The following is a 16,081-nucleotide window of genomic DNA, read 5'->3' as shown; positions in this document are numbered from 1 at the left end:
TGGGAGTTCTGTGGAGAATCGGATATGTGTGTTTAGACGTAGGTCGGATGTCCAGATATCAGATGTGTATCCGATTAAAATCCACATTTGGAAGTGGCTCAGATCGGATGCAAAAAAATCGGATCTCGTGCGGGTTTTTGTGTTTACACTTGTGCAACAAATTCCGATCTGTGTCAGATGTGAGCGAAAGATCGGATTTTTTTGTGCCAGTGTAAACGCAGCCTACACATTGCAAAAGCGTCCCTGCACGATTAACCTCTCACCTCTGACCTGAGGTCACCAGCAGGACCTCAATTTCAGACTCAGTAAAAAAAAAATGTTGTGCCAGTGTAAACGCAGCCTACACATTGCAAAAGCGTCCCTGCACGAACCTCTCACCTCTGACCTGAGGTCACCAGCAGGACCTCAATTTCAGACTCAGTAAAAAAAAAATTTATTTGTGCTCGTCATTCTCAAGCATAGAAATTCGGATATTGGCGTGTGCTTTTATATGGTAATGATATTAATTAGGGGGCGTTTACAAGGCGGAGATCTGGCACAATTTCAAGATCATTTGCGATTTATAAATGTCACATCTGGAAGAGAGGCGTACTCACGTGTTTTTGTGCGCACGTTCGTTTTCTCTGAATCGCTCTTACGCACTTTTGATAAATTATCTTAGAACAAATTTAGGACGGTTTATACGCAACATTTTATAAATGAGGCCCCAGGTGACCCCTTTAAGTGTGATATTAACATAATATTGGCCAGCAAAACGAAAACCCAGAGAATTCCTTTAAAGCCACATGCCCTGTCTAAAGCAACTGTTTGTTTTCTTTTGACATATATCTATAAAAAATACTACATACCTGCCAGATGATTTCTTCGTAAGCTAGGTTTTTGTGACTGGGTTATCAGAGGCCACATCTGCTAACAAGTAGTTCTGTTTCATTCCTCCCTTGTTTTTCCGTTAGGTGGTGCCAAATAATGACTACATTTTATTACCAGAAGCTTCCAATAGTTCCTTGTCTTTCCGTTAGGTGGCGCCAAACCTTCACTTAATAATGACTATATACTTCACACTGACGGTTGTTTGATTTTTGTACGCAAAGGTATAATGACGAAGCATAGAGGTGTCATTTGTAATTTTGAAGGTTACAGAAGTTACAGGACTGACATGAAGGGATCTGTAGAACATTTATTACAGTATTTTGGGCTTGGATGTCAAACAGTAGAAAGTGTACATGCAAAAGACCACTGTATTTTTTTTGTTTTTACCTCAAACAATAAGCCGTTTCATTCTTAACTACAGTACAGGAACAGCGGAAGCCAAGAGATACATATTGATTTCAATAACAATGTATGATTAGATTGGCAAACTGTAAAGGCAGGACTGTAGATTTCAGCAGACTCATCTGTGTCTGTTCTGTTTTCCAGTTTTAACACGAGGAGAAGCTCTTCCAGAAGAAGAGCTTGCATGGAGATTTCGGGGTTGGTTCATAAACAGACTTTTCTCCCAGTTTGCCATTCAGAAATTCAGGGTCAAGATCAGCTAGTTCTTTACTAGTGAAGTTCAGCTCAGCCATATCTGTCATCATCTTCTTCAACAAGTCCTTCTGGTCTTTGGTCAGTATCTAGAAGATGAGACATATCCGTGGGCTCGCGTATTAGATCACTTCTATTGATTTTTACAGCATTAACAGTATAACCACACTGCAGTACAGTTATTCTTAGCCAGTGACAAAGATCTTAGGAAATAGGCTACTAGCAAATATGCGCCCATGTACTTGTTTTTCCTTAAAAACACTTTGAATAAGAGATTCACCTCATTGGTGTGTAATTGCTTGTCTTGTACAGGTAACGCTTCACCATTCCAGACCACAAGGACCAGAGGAAACAGGCTCAGCATCATCCGCATTATGAACATGCTTCTCTCAGCTGCTGTACGATTGTCCCATCTAACTCCCATCGTCATGTTTTAGAGAGGTACCTTCACAAAAGATACTGATGCCGTGCAGGGGAAGAAAGCATTCGAAAATTACCTTATTTAGGTTATTGTTCAAATTTTTGTAACTATTTTATCTTACTTTGAGGACATCCTTTCATGCACAATTTTTTTTGTAAGGGAACTTTAAAATATCCTTAACAGATGTACAGTCATTCATTTTAAAATTCCTGTATGGAATTGATGCTATTTAAACAAAAACAATCCCCACATGCTCTGAAAGGCACCTTAAGGTCACCTTAACACAACCGTAATCATGCATAAAGAGGAAACATGCTTTATTATATACATACTTTAGCTTTTAAAGGAAGTGTTGATCTTTGGTATTTGTTGGTTCAAACTGCAGCATCTCGTGTTTGTGTCAGACTTCATCTGTAGCCAGACTCCTCCCTTGCTGATGCATAATTAATCAGCAGACTGCTCAAAATAGGGTGTCCACTTCCTGTCCTGGCTCTCCATGCCCTGAATTGCCTTGTTCGCCATGATGACTCAGCATCATTCGCCTATACGACCCCTTCACCATACTATTCTAAACTGCCTAGTTCTAGTGTGTCCTCTATTTGAAGTGGCTTTGAATCACTGAGATGTTCTTTTCCTGAGTAATAAGGCCATGGACATGTACTTAAACCCACCATTTCAAACAGTTGCTTCATAGTCAATATCATAAACAACATATTCTACCTAAAACTTATTTAGTAGAACATTAAGGTATAGATTAACACTCATCTCTGGAGTCCTTGTAGCATTGTAAGTTCATTTTACCCCCGTTACTCTGTTGGGTGGACCATTTGAAAAACTTCACATGGAAGTGGCATCATTGGTCACACACATATATGAGAGGCACCTGCTGCTCTCTTCAGCTCTTTGATCTTTAAACAGGTTGGAGGGGAATTAGGGATATTTGTGCAGCGTGAAATCCTATTTTTACAGCCATTTTCCCTTGCTTTATGTTTGGTTCAATACTAAATGTGCCTTACATATCACAAAGCATCATAGTAAAAATTTATTTTCTATATTTGTGCCACATAACTGTTAAGATTTCATATGAACAAGGCATTTAACATGAACAAGGCACTTGCCAGTACCTGCCAGCATCATTTGCTGTAATGTAAACCTGAACAGTGTTATTGTTAAGTAAAATTAAGTTGTTTTTTTTTAAATAAAATTGAACGTAACTGGGAGCTACTAAAACTAAACCAACATAAATTTCCATAACTCCAAAACTAACTAAAATAAAGTAAAATGGACGCAAATTAGTTTTTGTTGTAGATATATGAAAGATTAATATATTATAAAACCTTTACAAACCACCTGCAGTAAACATGAACAGCAACAACACTAGACTGTGCCAAGAAACTGGTAAATGTTTTTAAATGCAACTTTGGCAGCCCTAAAACTAAAATAAAAACTAAATATTCTTGATAAGAGAAATAAAAACTACATTAAAATTCAAATCTATAATTGTTTACTTTACTGGGATGTTTATTTGAGTATATTACTCAAGTGTCAAGATACTTACATATTACTACTCATAAAAATTCAGTTTTTATATGTTATATGTGTGTTGTTATTATTTCATCCTCAAAGAATAATCATTCAGCTGAAGATATTACTATTGTAAACAATCTCATTGTTCCAAAAAATCCTTTCTGCCCTCTCCTGGTGACAAATTAGAAGTACATACAAATAAACAAGTTGCATATCTAGCATTTACTGTTAAAAATAAGCATGAGTAAATCCTGTTTGCAGTAGACAGCATGTGAGTGAAGAAGACAAAAGCTAATTAAAATGGGATTGAAATCTTTATTTAGCCTAATGCAGTGCAATAGTTGCCCATAATCCAGGGTTAACTCTGTGAACTCTGGGGGCAAAGCATGACCAGTGTACAGCAAGAAGAATCTCAGAAACAACACTCTTACTCAAAACTGCTGTGTTTGCAACAGTAGACCTTAAAACTACAATAACAGAGCTTACAAATAGTGTATACACTATGATTTAGTATAAATAGAAATATGCATTTGAACACTCTTCAGTAAGAGCTCTACTGTGAGCTGAAGTTCAATTCTTCAGGAGGAATGTGCTGAGCTGCTCTGATCCTTCATCAAGAGGAGAAGATGTTCTTTGCTGTTTAACCTGATACCACTCTTGATTTTAGGCATTGTAGGATGATGACGACACTTTTCCTCCATGGCCTGTCCAGTTAGTGTGAATGAACTTTCCAGGGTTTGATAGCAGCTCATACGTGTGGGCACCAAAGTAGTCCCTCTGTGCCTGAAGAATGTCACAATATTAGCTCAGCCAATGAAAAATACAAAGAGAGAACAACTGCTTGAGCATTAAAATAAAAGAAGGGACTCATAAAGTGTCTGAAGCAAAAGTACTAATTCTTATTCAAACCAAAAAGACAAAAAGTAATTATTTATTCTAATTTAATTAAAGTAAATGAACAAAAATCATACTAAAGTCTTCAAATGCCTATAACCATAAATGTCCAGATGTAATCCCTGTGATATAGCATAGGGTTAGTTAGAGAGAGAAGGTTTGTGTGTTCTAGAGAGGTTTACCTGCAGCAGGTTTGCTGGGAGCATCTCATGCCTGTAACCGTCATAGAAGGACAGGGCAGTGGTGAAGCACGGCATGGGGATCCCCTGCTGCACACCTGTACTTACTACCCTACGCCATGATTCCTGCAAAACACAACCCACTTACTGCTAAAGAAAACATATTCTACATATACTGCATTAATACCAATCAACTTTTAGGTCACACTTTATTTTAAGGTCCAATTCTCGTTATTATTAAACTATTAACTACTACATTAAACTCCTAATTTGCTGCTTATTAATAGTTAGTAAGGTAGTTGTTCAATTTAGGTTTTAGATAGGATTAGGGATGTAGAATATGGTCATGCAGATTATGTGCTTAATAAGTACTAATAAACAGCCAATATGTTAATAATAGGCATGCTAATAAGCAACTAGTTAATAGAGTGAATTGGTCCCTATTCTAAAGTGTTACCGACGTTTAGATCCGTTAAGGTAAACCACTGTTCCTACATAATTTCCATTTCAAAATTACATGTTTTTCCAAACTGGATTTTCAGACCATATTTGACATCTGATAAATGACTTTAAAATCCAACTGTTCATTTATGTTACTTTCTGACTATGTATGCTATTATGTTGTCAAATAATTGCTGGAATATTGTAGCTAAACACTGTAGCTCATACAAATCAATTACCACCAATGCATTTACGTTTACATTACATTAACATTGTCATTTACTTACAAATAAGGACAATGGAAGCAATCAAAATCAACAAAAGAGCAATGATACGCAAGTGCTATAACAAGTCTCAGCTTAACGCAGTACACGTAGCAAGTTTTTTTTTTGTAATTATATAATAAATAAAAAGAAAACCGAGGCCTTTTTTTGCTTTTGGTAATTGTATAATAAATAAGAAAAGAAATAGATAGAATACAAAAAGAATAGAGAAGCTAGTGTAGTTGTTTTTTTTTAGAAAACAAGCAGTTAGTAAATTAATAGAGTGCAAGTCTAAAAGGACTCTGAAGTAATGAATTTAGGTAAATGGGTGCAGAGCCAGTGGTGGTTTTGTAGGCAAACATCAGTGCCTTGAATTTTATGCGAGCAGCTACTGGTAGCCAGTGCAAATTGATGAACAGAGGTGTGACGTGCGTTCTTTTCGGCTCATTAAGAATTATGCTGCCGCGTTCTGGATTAATTGTAAAGGTTTATGTGCAAGCATTTTATGAAAACCTTCAGTGCTAAACTATATGATTACGTTTGATACACTTTCATTGACTGCATAGATCTTAATTTAAATTCATATTATAAAATATTATGAAATAAAATGAAATTGTCACGGATTAAATTATATTTTATCCATAAATGCTATTTGCTATGGTAGAAATTCCAAATTTTTCATAATCCTGGTAAAATAGGTTGTATTGTATATGACTTTGCTGTAGTAATTGCATGCAGTATCAAAATGAATATATTGTATGCTTATACCATGTAAAATAAATGGAATAATTCATCCTAGATCAGGTGGAGTAGAAGGTGTCATATCAGTTTGGACTGTGTTCACTGTGTATATATTTGGAAGGAACTAAGTGGACATAGTTTTTGCACATTACTTTTTAGAGGTAATGTATTGCACATAAACAGTCTGCCATAAGTGCCGCTGATTTCTCTTCATATTTAGTGGCACTATTACAGGAAACTTGTAAAATTTGTGGTCATTCTTGGCTCACTTCCTGTACCTGACAATCCTGTACAGCTTTACTGAAGAAGTTATCCAGCAGCAAACTCTGCAGCTCGGAGTTCCGGTCAAACGCTTCCTTGATCTTTCCCAAGAAAACACTGCGAATGAAAGATTCATGACCTTTATTCATAGCTAATCTACAGTTATGATATTGTAAAATCAGCTTCCTCATTTCTGTGCGTGTGGGATTTTTACATGAAACATTATCACCACTTCCTAGTGTTTACAGAGTTGCAACATTCACCGGGTGGAGAAAAGATGAAGTTTCATATGATTTAATTCTTGAGCATTTCAGTAGACACAGCCTTAAAACCAGTTAAACTCTGCGGACCCGGATACGGGTCCAACATTTTTTTTCATTTCCTCCATTGTATGTGTGCAGGGTAAACATTTGAATTTGAGTATGTTAAATTTAGGCGAAAATACCAAAAAACGCCCCGAGCTTAAGTGGTTTTAACTGATAAGCAATCTGAATAAAGCATATCGTTTTATGCAATATTTTTAAATCACTGTGAGCAAAGCTTGCTTACCTGCGAATAATGCAGCCTCCTCTCCACATCAGGGCAATAGCACCATAGTTAAGAGACCAGCCGAACTCTGCTAGAGTTAGAGGGTCAAATAAAGGTGGAACAGATGTGTTTTTAGCCGATTCTTGAAGATGGCTAAGGACTCAGCTGCTCGGATTGAGTTGGGCAGGTCATTCCACCAGGAGGGAACAGTTAATGAAAAAGTCTGTGAAAGTGATTTTGTGCCTCTTTGAGATGGCACAATAATGCGACGTTCACTTGCAGAACGCAAGCTTCTAGAGGGCACAGAACTCTGAAGTAATGAATTTAGGTAAATGGGTGCAGAGCCAGTGGTGGTTTTGTAGGCAAACATCAGTGCCTTGAATTTTATGCGAGCAGCTACTGGTAGCCAGTGCAAATTGATGAACAGAGGTGTGACGTGCGTTCTTTTCGGCTCATTAAGAATTATGCTGCCGCGTTCTGGATTAATTGTAAAGGTTTATGTGCAAGCATTTTATGAAAACCTTCAGTGCTAAACTATATGATTACGTTTGATACACTTTCATTGACTGCATAGATCTTAATTTAAATTCATATTATAAAATATTATGAAATAAAATGAAATTGTCACGGATTAAATTATATTTTATCCATAAATGCTATTTGCTATGGTAGAAATTCCAAATTTTTCATAATCCTGGTAAAATAGGTTGTATTGTATATGACTTTGCTGTAGTAATTGCATGCAGTATCAAAATGAATATATTGTATGCTTATACCATGTAAAATAAATGGAATAATTCATCCTAGATCAGGTGGAGTAGAAGGTGTCATATCAGTTTGGACTGTGTTCACTGTGTATATATTTGGAAGGAACTAAGTGGACATAGTTTTTGCACATTACTTTTTAGAGGTAATGTATTGCACATAAACAGTCTGCCATAAGTGCCGCTGATTTCTCTTCATATTTAGTGGCACTATTACAGGAAACTTGTAAAATTTGTGGTCATTCTTGGCTCACTTCCTGTACCTGACAATCCTGTACAGCTTTACTGAAGAAGTTATCCAGCAGCAAACTCTGCAGCTCAGAGTTTCGGTCAAACGCTTCCTTGATCTTTCCCAAGAAAACACTGCGAATGAAAGATTCATGACCTTTATTCATAGCTAATCTACAGTTATGAGATTGTAAAATCAAACAGTTTCCTCATTTCTGTGCGTGTGGGATCTTTACATGAAACATTATCACCACTTCCTAGTGTTTGCAGAATTGCAACATTCACTGGGTGGAGAAAAGATGAAGTTTCATATGATTTCATTCTTGAGCATTTAACCGATAAGCAATCTGAATATAGCATATAATTGTATGTAATATTTTTTTGAATCACTGTGAGCAAAGCTTGCTTACCTGCGAATAATGCAGCCTCCTCTCCACATCAGGGCAATAGCACCATAGTTAAGAGACCAGCCGAACTCTACTGCAGCCTGTCTGAGCAGCATGAAGCCTTGAGCATATGAAATAATCTTTGAGGCATACAAAGCCTGAAAAATAAATAACAATACATTTTCATTAAGTTAAAAACAACCCATTATTATTAAACCCAATAATGCTTAACATTAACTGGCACATTCAAACATGAACAAAACCTATGTATGGATATAGGGCTGCAAAACGATTAATCGCAAATAAAATCGCATTCAAAATAAAAGTTTATATTTACATTCTATATGTGTGTGTACTGTGTATATGTATTAATGTATATATAAATACACACATACATGTATATATTAAGGAACGAAACTCCTCTCAGCTAGCACGTCTTTTCAACGTGAAAGTAGCCTTGTCACCTGACCTGAATACAGCGTGCTGATTCGCTAAATTGGACTTATCGGCTTCTGTTCAAAAACAACAAGGGCGCTTGTCAGCTTCTGCAGCAAAACGTGAACTCGCGATGCCTTGAAAGTTTGACAAAACGTGTTTAGGGTTCAGATCGCGCTATATGTGGAGAATAATGCACGGCAATCAGCTCATTTTTTTGAAAGTGGCGTTTATCGTTTTTTGCAAATGAACTTCATATACATACAAATATATATTTTTAAATATATACATACGTGTGTGTATTTATATCTACATAATAAATATACACAGTACACACACATAGCATGTAAAAACATTTTATTTTGAATGCGATTAATCGCGATTAATCGTTTTGCAGCCCTACATGGATATCAACGATCCATATTTTACCAAGTCTATCCCACCTTTCTAATATCTTCGAGAAACTGTGCCTTGTTTCCGGTGAACTTGACACCCTGGGGGCCGGTGAGGCTCTTACTGGCCTGAACCCTCTCATCCTTCAGAGAGGAGAGACATCTGGCAAAGACAGCTTCCCCTGTGAGTGAAAGACACCGCATACAACACAAACAGTCATCTCCAGGTACAGTCTGCATCTCTGGTCACATAATAACATTATAATCACTGTTAGACCATGCCAGAGAGACCACATAAGGAAACATTAAAACATTAGATAGTCGAAGCATGACAGATGGGCCCCACACAGAAAATCACTTTGGATGTCTGCTAAATGAATCTGTACCCTCTCTTTATTACTGTGTCTATCAATAATATGTATAAAAAAATTAAATAAATTCTCGTGTTTAAAAAAAAAAATTCATTAAAAATAATAACTAAACTTAAATAAATTATTATTAATACAATCTAGTGACTCAGACATGTTTTGTATTTTAGATATATTGTTGTATTTTATTATTATTACTATTATTACAAAAATACAATTATATATCTAAAATAATAAAAAAAAGCATATCTGAGTTACCAGACATAATTTTCATGAAATTAAGCACATTTCCCCCCAACTTCCCAATACGTAGTGCAAATATTTTTTAGACTGATTTTCATTTTTAAATATCCAGGAAGAATTTTTTTCATTAATGTTTTTTATAGTAATGTAACACTATTATTATTTTGAAGTGAAATGTGACTAGGACATTTCTTTCTCAGATTTATCTATGACTTCTATAGAGCAGTTATATATATATATATATATATATATATTATAGACCTCTTTTCTCCGTGTCTTCAAGACTCCAGTCACAATGTATAATGCAGTTCATATCTGGTACCAGACCCTGGCACTGTTGACTCTGGTAACGTAACTCTCAACAGTGAGTGTACGGAGTAATCAGCCAAACTATTGTAAGAGCAGATCTTACTACATCTACAAACATGAGAGGCTGGAAGCAAAACCCTGAACTCAGCATGACTTTTTATTATATTATCGGCGACAGGCTCATATCGGCCGATAATATCGGCAAAACGATATATCGGTCGGGCTCTAATTATCACCCAACCCAAGGCCAACAAGTGTGGGAAGAGGCGAGTGGAGGAAGGAATTAAAATATCAAGTGGAAAACAGCCAGTCATGGTGAACACAGCACTGGAATTCAGCCTATTGAAAGAAGAAAACCCTCCTCTACAACTAGGGCTGCACGATTAATCGCATGCGATATTTAACGGGTTTTGCACAACTCGTCAGTGAACAACGGCTCTGTGTAGTTAATGCTGCTCAATGTGAAAGCCTGCAGGTGATGGAGATTTACCGCTGATTACAGAACCGTCTTTACTGACAAGATGCGCATTAAATATCGCATGCGATTAATCGTGCAGCCCTATCTACAACCATACAAATCATAGCTGCTCTCTCACGCTTCAGCCTTTTGTTCATTTAACTGACACTACATATACAAGCCCATACCCTGATCTAACAACTACACATCAAGTCAGGTCAAATTTATTTACACAGCGCTTTTCATAATGCATATAGTTTCAAAACAGCTTTATAAAAACATATGCATCAATTTTGACAAATATTGTGTGACTGGTTTTTGTGCTTTGAGCGATCCTAAGGTAACATCTGAAGTCAACTACAAGCTCAAAACCTCAATCCACCACAGATCTCAATAAGATTTTTTTTCCTGCTGGACCAAACCAATATTTCTAATTTAAAATCATTTATTTTTTATATATTTATAGAAATTTCTTCTTTTTTTTTTTTTGCAGATTTTTTTTGCACGAAGCTGTAAATAATTCAACTGCATAAACTCCATAAATTTAGAAATATTACTTTTGAAAATGAAGATAACAGAAAACAGAAAAAAAGATTGGTTTGTAGTTTTCAACAGTTTAATGGAGATCTAAACTTGAAAATGTGCACAGTAACAAAAAAAAGCGCAAATAAATAAGTAATAAATTAATTAATTCATTAATAAATGGGACCACAAATTTTTCTTATTCAACAGTGCTTCATTTTTATTAGCCTGCTAGATAACATAATTTTGGTGAGAATTTGCAACAACAATGTAGAATAGCTACATCACAGAAAACCAAAAATGTAAGTTTGAAAGGCATAAAAATAAATGTACAAGATTAAGTAATGGTAAATGGCGATTAATCACTGGACCAAAACTCTTTCACAATAGCCCCAGGACAGCGAGCCCTGCACCAAAAGCCAGAACAGAAAATCCCACTTATGTCACATCAGCTGAAGAGGTGAATAGCAAAGCTGCTTATGGAGGCACTTCATTTTCTAAGCCCAAGGGACTTTCTCCCTCTATATCTAAAATAACAAATACACACCCATAGCCGAGAAATTACGCAAGACTGTATCTTACCTATCAGTGTAACAGGTGTGCCGTATTCTAAAGCGGAGATAGCCGTCCATTTCCCTGTGCCTTTCTGCCCGGCGCTGTCTCTGATTTTGGGCAGCAGATGAGTGCCATCCTCATCCTTGAATTTCAGGATATTGGCAGTGATCTCAATGAGGAAAGAGTCCAGCTCTGTCTTATTCCACTGATTGAAGGCCTGATAGGCAAACCAGACAAATAAATTTAGTCTTAAGAGGAAGCAGACCAAAACAGTCCTTCACAAGGAACAGGGTGAGGTGTATTTCAAAATACAAACGAAATAAGGAAGGAGGAAACAGAAAAGAGGCAATACAGAGGGGATTTGAAGAATTACAACATCACGGACTGTTCATCTGCATTACAAAACAATAGTAATTATAGAAGTAAGTTGAAGTCTAACCTGAGCCATTTCATCATGGTCCATACACAGCACATCCTTCATCAGATGGTAGGCCTCACAGATCAGCTGCATGTCACCGTATTCAATACCGTTATGGACCATCTTAACAAAATGTCCAGCTCCTTCATCTCCAACCTAAACAAATATACAAAGATTTTGGAGAAGTGCATTCACAGGCTGTATAAATCTATTGAGAACTAATACTCACCCAGTCGCAGCACGGCTCTCCTGTGCCCATCTTGGCGGCAATGCTCTGAAAAATCTCTTTTATGTGTGGCCTGAAGGTATAAAATAAAAATTAGATTCCATAAATGTCAATAAATGCACACATATGCATAGGTGGACTTGTTTGATACATGCTTGTCCTCACCAGGCATCCTTATGTCCTCCAGGCATCAGTGAGGGTCCATAACGAGCCCCGTCTTCTCCTCCACTCACTCCACTACCCACAAACAGAAGGTTCTTCTCCTTCAGGCTCCTACAGCGTCTCTGTATGTGATGATGAGCATGAACATTTAGATCAAATACTGTTATCACCTCATCATAAGTTTGGATTGTCAAACTCACTGTTGTATCTCTGTACTCTGAATTTCCACCATCGATGATAATGTCACCAGGTTCTAGAAGAGGAACCTACAATATAAAGTGGGTTACTTGATCACTTTGGCTTGGTGACAAAGCAAACTAAGACCGTTGATTCATGGTGACGTTTACCAGTTTATCAATGAAGTCATCGACAGCTTGTCCTGCTTTGACGAGGAGGATGATGCGACGAGGTTTTTTGAGTTTAGACACCATGTCGTCAAGGGACTCGGCCCCGATCACCTTAGTGCCTTTGGCTTCGTTGTTTAAAAAGTCATGGACCTTGGACACTGTCCTGTTGAACGCGCAGACCTGAGAAATGACAGTAGTTATAACATCATAAACCTGATCTGAACCATCAGAACAGGTTAGAATTGCAACTTACCACAAATCCATGGTCATTCATGTTCAGGATCAGATTCTGGCCCATCACAGCCAGACCAATGAGAGCAATATCCGCTCTGTGGAGACACAAATATGGAGATTGGGAGAAAGAACATTCATAATAAATGATTGTAGAGTGCTAGCTTATTGAAATCGGTGGTTATGACAAATGTCATCCAGTCTAGCTGGATAACATAGAAAGGATTTCAATTCTAAATCAGTCTGAACTGAGAAAAAGTGCTTGATAGTAAGCAGAGAGATTACTATAGATAAAATGAATGTTGACAGTGTGCAATAACTTACACTATATTACATTTAATGATAATATAGTCAAATGTGCTGTCAAATTCTATTTCATATTACAAAGCATTTTAAAAGCAAAATGTATACTTACTGAGCCATGGTTGTAGGTTGGTTCCGTCTTAAAATGACACTTTGGATCAGGGTTTTGACTACTACAGCACTGTCTCTACTGAACTTCCTCATTCACGGCCTGAACAACAGCACTACACCAACTCCCAATGAACACGCCTGATAGATTTACAGTGGTCGTGGCGTCATCCGTATCGCCGTCTATGATTGGCGGAGACTCTCTGAGCCGAGATTGGATGCTGTTCATTGGCTGTCTAGTCCCTCCACCCCCCCTCCCCCGTCTGTTCTCCGCCCACTGTGTCAGAAAAAGCTGAGCGCATTTGGTATTGAAGTAAATGGGAAGTGAGATTTTTCTTGATGAACTCTGAGACCGACGATTGATTTTGTAGAGCACCGTTGCACCACTATTGTGATGTGTGTAACGTATGAAATTTCATCAAAGTGATTCATTATTAAATGGATTACTACATTTAGACGTAACGACTATCTTCCGAAATATAAAACTTTGAAAACAAGTTGAATTAAACAGACAATAATTATATATATATATATATATATGGCATGAGTGAGTGTGTAATACTATCTGATAAAAATAGTTATAAGTATTTGACGTAATTATTTCCAAGATAATGTAACTAGCCTATATGCAATAATATAATGTAATTATAATAATAACGTCATTATTTCCAAGATGATCTTTCTTCATATAGAAACTTTATCTCATATGTGACCCTGGGCCACAAAACCAAAAGGGTCCATTTTTTGAATTTGAGATTAATCTGAATAAATAAGCTTTCCATTGATGTATGGTTTGTTAGGATAGGACAATATTAGGCCGAGATACAACTATTTGAAAATCTGGAATATGAGGGTGCAAAAAAATCTAAATATTGAGAAAATCGCCTTTAAAGTTGTCCAAATGAAGTTCTTAGCAATGCATATTACTAATCAAAAAATACATTTTGATTACAGAATATCTTCATGGACAAAATCATTCACTTGTTACATATCTTCATTTGTTACAAACCACCTTCATGGAACAAGATCGTTACGTAATATCGTAATGATTTTGACCCATATAATGTATTGTTGGCTATTGCTACAAATATACCCCTGCTGACTGGTTTTGTGGTCCAGGGTCACATATAGTAAATGTTCTGGTTATTTATGAAGAATTTTTTTCCTTTAATAACAACAACAATCTGTTATCTAATCAGTGGAAAATATAAAGTAAAATATAAAGGTAGGCATAATGTTATTATTTTACAGCACATTATTTTTATATCAAATGTGATATTTTATTTACTCAACTGGTTAGTTTGTTAGATGCTTTTGTCAAAAGGTTCAAATATTTCATAAAATCAACATTTTTTGATATCTCTTAAAAACAAACAAACAAGCTAGCTTTAAGACAAAGTGGCAAAAGACCAAGAAAAATCAAACAAACAAACAAAAAAACACTTTAACAATTACCAGCCAGCCATATCAATTTAGGAAGTCAAATAATGTAATATCATGAGATATAGCTAGCAAAATGTCACTTTAACTAAACAGTAGATAAGACAAAAGCTATAGCCTATGTATAATGCAAAGTGTTGTGTGAAGAGAAAGAAAGAGACGACACAAGATCCGTTGTTCGTCTAATGCACTGGTTGTAATTTTATTTGTACCTCGTTCACTAAACAGGTCAATGGTGCAAGATTACCATACACAGAATTAAGATATATGCATTACACGTCTAGGCTATACAGCGAATGGATTATAATTATTACAAATACAGGAGACATATTTACATTTTAATCCAAGCTCCATACAACATGAAATATTTACAAAATAAGTATGAAAATGAAGCCAATCTGACAAATAATGTACAGTGTTAATGCCACGGCTGAACTGTTTTCTGTCGTTTCATCACAATGAGAGGGAGTGATGCTCATCTGATGGGGCGATACAGTAATGCCAGGGTTGCTTCAGAGGCAGCATGGGGGAAAAAATGCATGAGTGAGCACAAAAACAAAGAGGTAAAGCAAAACAGGTTCTTTTTCTAGAAAATATATTCCCTGATGTTAGAAATCAAAACGAACAGGCCTCATCATAACTCTGCCCTCCATATCTAGACTAAATGTGAAAAAGTGCCCTTGTAACACAGTCAGATTTCTATTTCAAGAAATAAGCACAGCAACATGTCAGTCCCTAATTAAGATATTCGTCTTTCATTCATGCAATTTTAGCGAAACGCAAGGTACATTCAATGAGAAAAACGCCACAACCTAAAACCATTTGTTTTCCATTTGAGAAAAGAACAAAAATGTTCAAGCTTTATTTGTTCTGTTAGTTGTATAAACACGTGCAAAAAGCTGCAAACTAAATATATACATTGCAAAACAATAAATACAGTTAATGAAATTCATTATGAATATCATATTAGTCAACCAAGCCACTCAACAAAGATGGTAAAAAAAAAAAGAAAAAGAAAAGACAAAAACCTTTGCTCTGGCAAACAAATTGTAAGATTAACTCACACTTGTCATGTAATTAGATCAATGCTAACCTTCACTAACCGTTACGCACTCTATGTGCCAGATCTGAATATTACATTTGAACATTTTCACAGATGATGTAATAATCAAACAGCTCAGATGAAGCCTAAAGGCTGGCTGACCTAAGGACTTGACTTTACGAGCCATTTTCATGCGTTTCCTGTGAAAATGCGCTTCAAGAAGAGAAAGTGCAGTGTATGTTGCAGCAAGAATATTGACTTCATAAGGATTGACAGTGTGACAGTCTGGTGGGCAATAATTCCTGCTGGTTGTCTGGCCAGAGGACTGTTATATGCTCAACCAAATGGCTGAAATTTCACCATCAA

General features: G+C 36.4%; 3 protein-coding genes across 4 annotated transcripts in view; all 3 read right to left on the bottom strand.

Moving 5' to 3' along the window:
• Positions 1-1,167: 1,167 nt before the first annotated feature.
• LOC107681964 (somatostatin-2-like) lies at positions 1,168-2,349 on the bottom strand. Its single transcript, XM_016478341.1, has 3 exons — positions 2,278-2,349; positions 1,805-1,983; positions 1,168-1,613 (listed from the first exon to the last, which is right to left on the bottom strand). The coding sequence occupies exons 2-3, from the start codon at positions 1,952-1,954 to the stop codon at positions 1,419-1,421; spliced, it is 345 nt and encodes a 114-aa protein (XP_016333827.1). The 5' UTR covers positions 1,955-1,983; positions 2,278-2,349; the 3' UTR covers positions 1,168-1,418.
• Positions 2,350-3,767: 1,418 nt separating this feature from the next.
• On the bottom strand, positions 3,768-13,350 carry pgd (phosphogluconate dehydrogenase). 2 transcript variants are annotated; one of them, XM_016478382.1, is made up of 14 exons: positions 13,238-13,350; positions 12,845-12,920; positions 12,592-12,771; positions 12,445-12,510; positions 12,248-12,366; positions 12,086-12,155; positions 11,878-12,012; positions 11,466-11,655; positions 9,036-9,166; positions 8,239-8,315; positions 6,801-6,857; positions 6,269-6,368; positions 4,549-4,671; positions 3,768-4,255 (listed from the first exon to the last, which is right to left on the bottom strand). In XM_016478382.1, the coding sequence occupies exons 1-14, from the start codon at positions 13,327-13,329 to the stop codon at positions 4,136-4,138; spliced, it is 1,536 nt and encodes a 511-aa protein (XP_016333868.1). In that variant the 5' UTR covers positions 13,330-13,350; the 3' UTR covers positions 3,768-4,135. The 2 variants fall into 2 exon arrangements, with proteins under 2 accessions (XP_016333868.1, XP_016333869.1); XM_016478383.1 differs by lacking the exons at positions 6,269-6,368; positions 6,801-6,857 and adding an exon at positions 7,807-7,906 and having other exon boundaries at positions 8,182-8,315.
• A 1,500-nt stretch (positions 13,351-14,850) lies between these two features.
• The window catches only part of kif1b (kinesin family member 1B), an 86,764-nt gene continuing 85,533 nt past the window's right edge, over positions 14,851-16,081 (bottom strand). Inside the window, exon 55 of the transcript XR_001633321.1 lies at positions 14,851-15,183. The gene's annotated coding sequence lies outside the window, so the exon portion shown is untranslated. The remainder of the gene's footprint in view (positions 15,184-16,081) is intronic.

Source organism: Sinocyclocheilus anshuiensis, unplaced genomic scaffold (genome assembly GCF_001515605.1).
Source record: "Sinocyclocheilus anshuiensis isolate Anshui unplaced genomic scaffold, SAMN03320099.WGS_v1.1 scaffold2090, whole genome shotgun sequence".
Classification (NCBI taxonomy): Eukaryota; Metazoa; Chordata; class Actinopteri; order Cypriniformes; family Cyprinidae; genus Sinocyclocheilus; species Sinocyclocheilus anshuiensis.
This window is presented reverse-complemented; position numbering and strand designations above follow the sequence as displayed.

What these genes read in the sequence shown, in the direction of transcription:
- LOC107681964 (XM_016478341.1), bottom strand. Translation starts at nt 1,954, where the DNA reads ATGACGATGGGAGTTAGATGGGACAATCGTACAGCAGCTGAGAGAAGC. An exon ending in AGCAATTACACACCAATGAG is followed by an intron (nt 1,614 to 1,804) that starts GTGAATCTCTTA and finishes CTCATCTTCTAG; the next exon opens with ATACTGACCAAAGACCAGAA.
- pgd (XM_016478383.1), bottom strand. Translation starts at nt 13,329, where the DNA reads ATGAGGAAGTTCAGTAGAGACAGTGCTGTAGTAGTCAAAACCCTGATC. An exon ending in CACACCTGTTACACTGATAG is followed by an intron (nt 9,167 to 11,465) that starts GTAAGATACAGT and finishes TTTCACTCACAG; the next exon opens with GGGAAGCTGTCTTTGCCAGA. An exon ending in TTCTCGAAGATATTAGAAAG is followed by an intron (nt 8,316 to 9,035) that starts GTGGGATAGACT and finishes TTTATTTTTCAG; the next exon opens with GCTTTGTATGCCTCAAAGAT.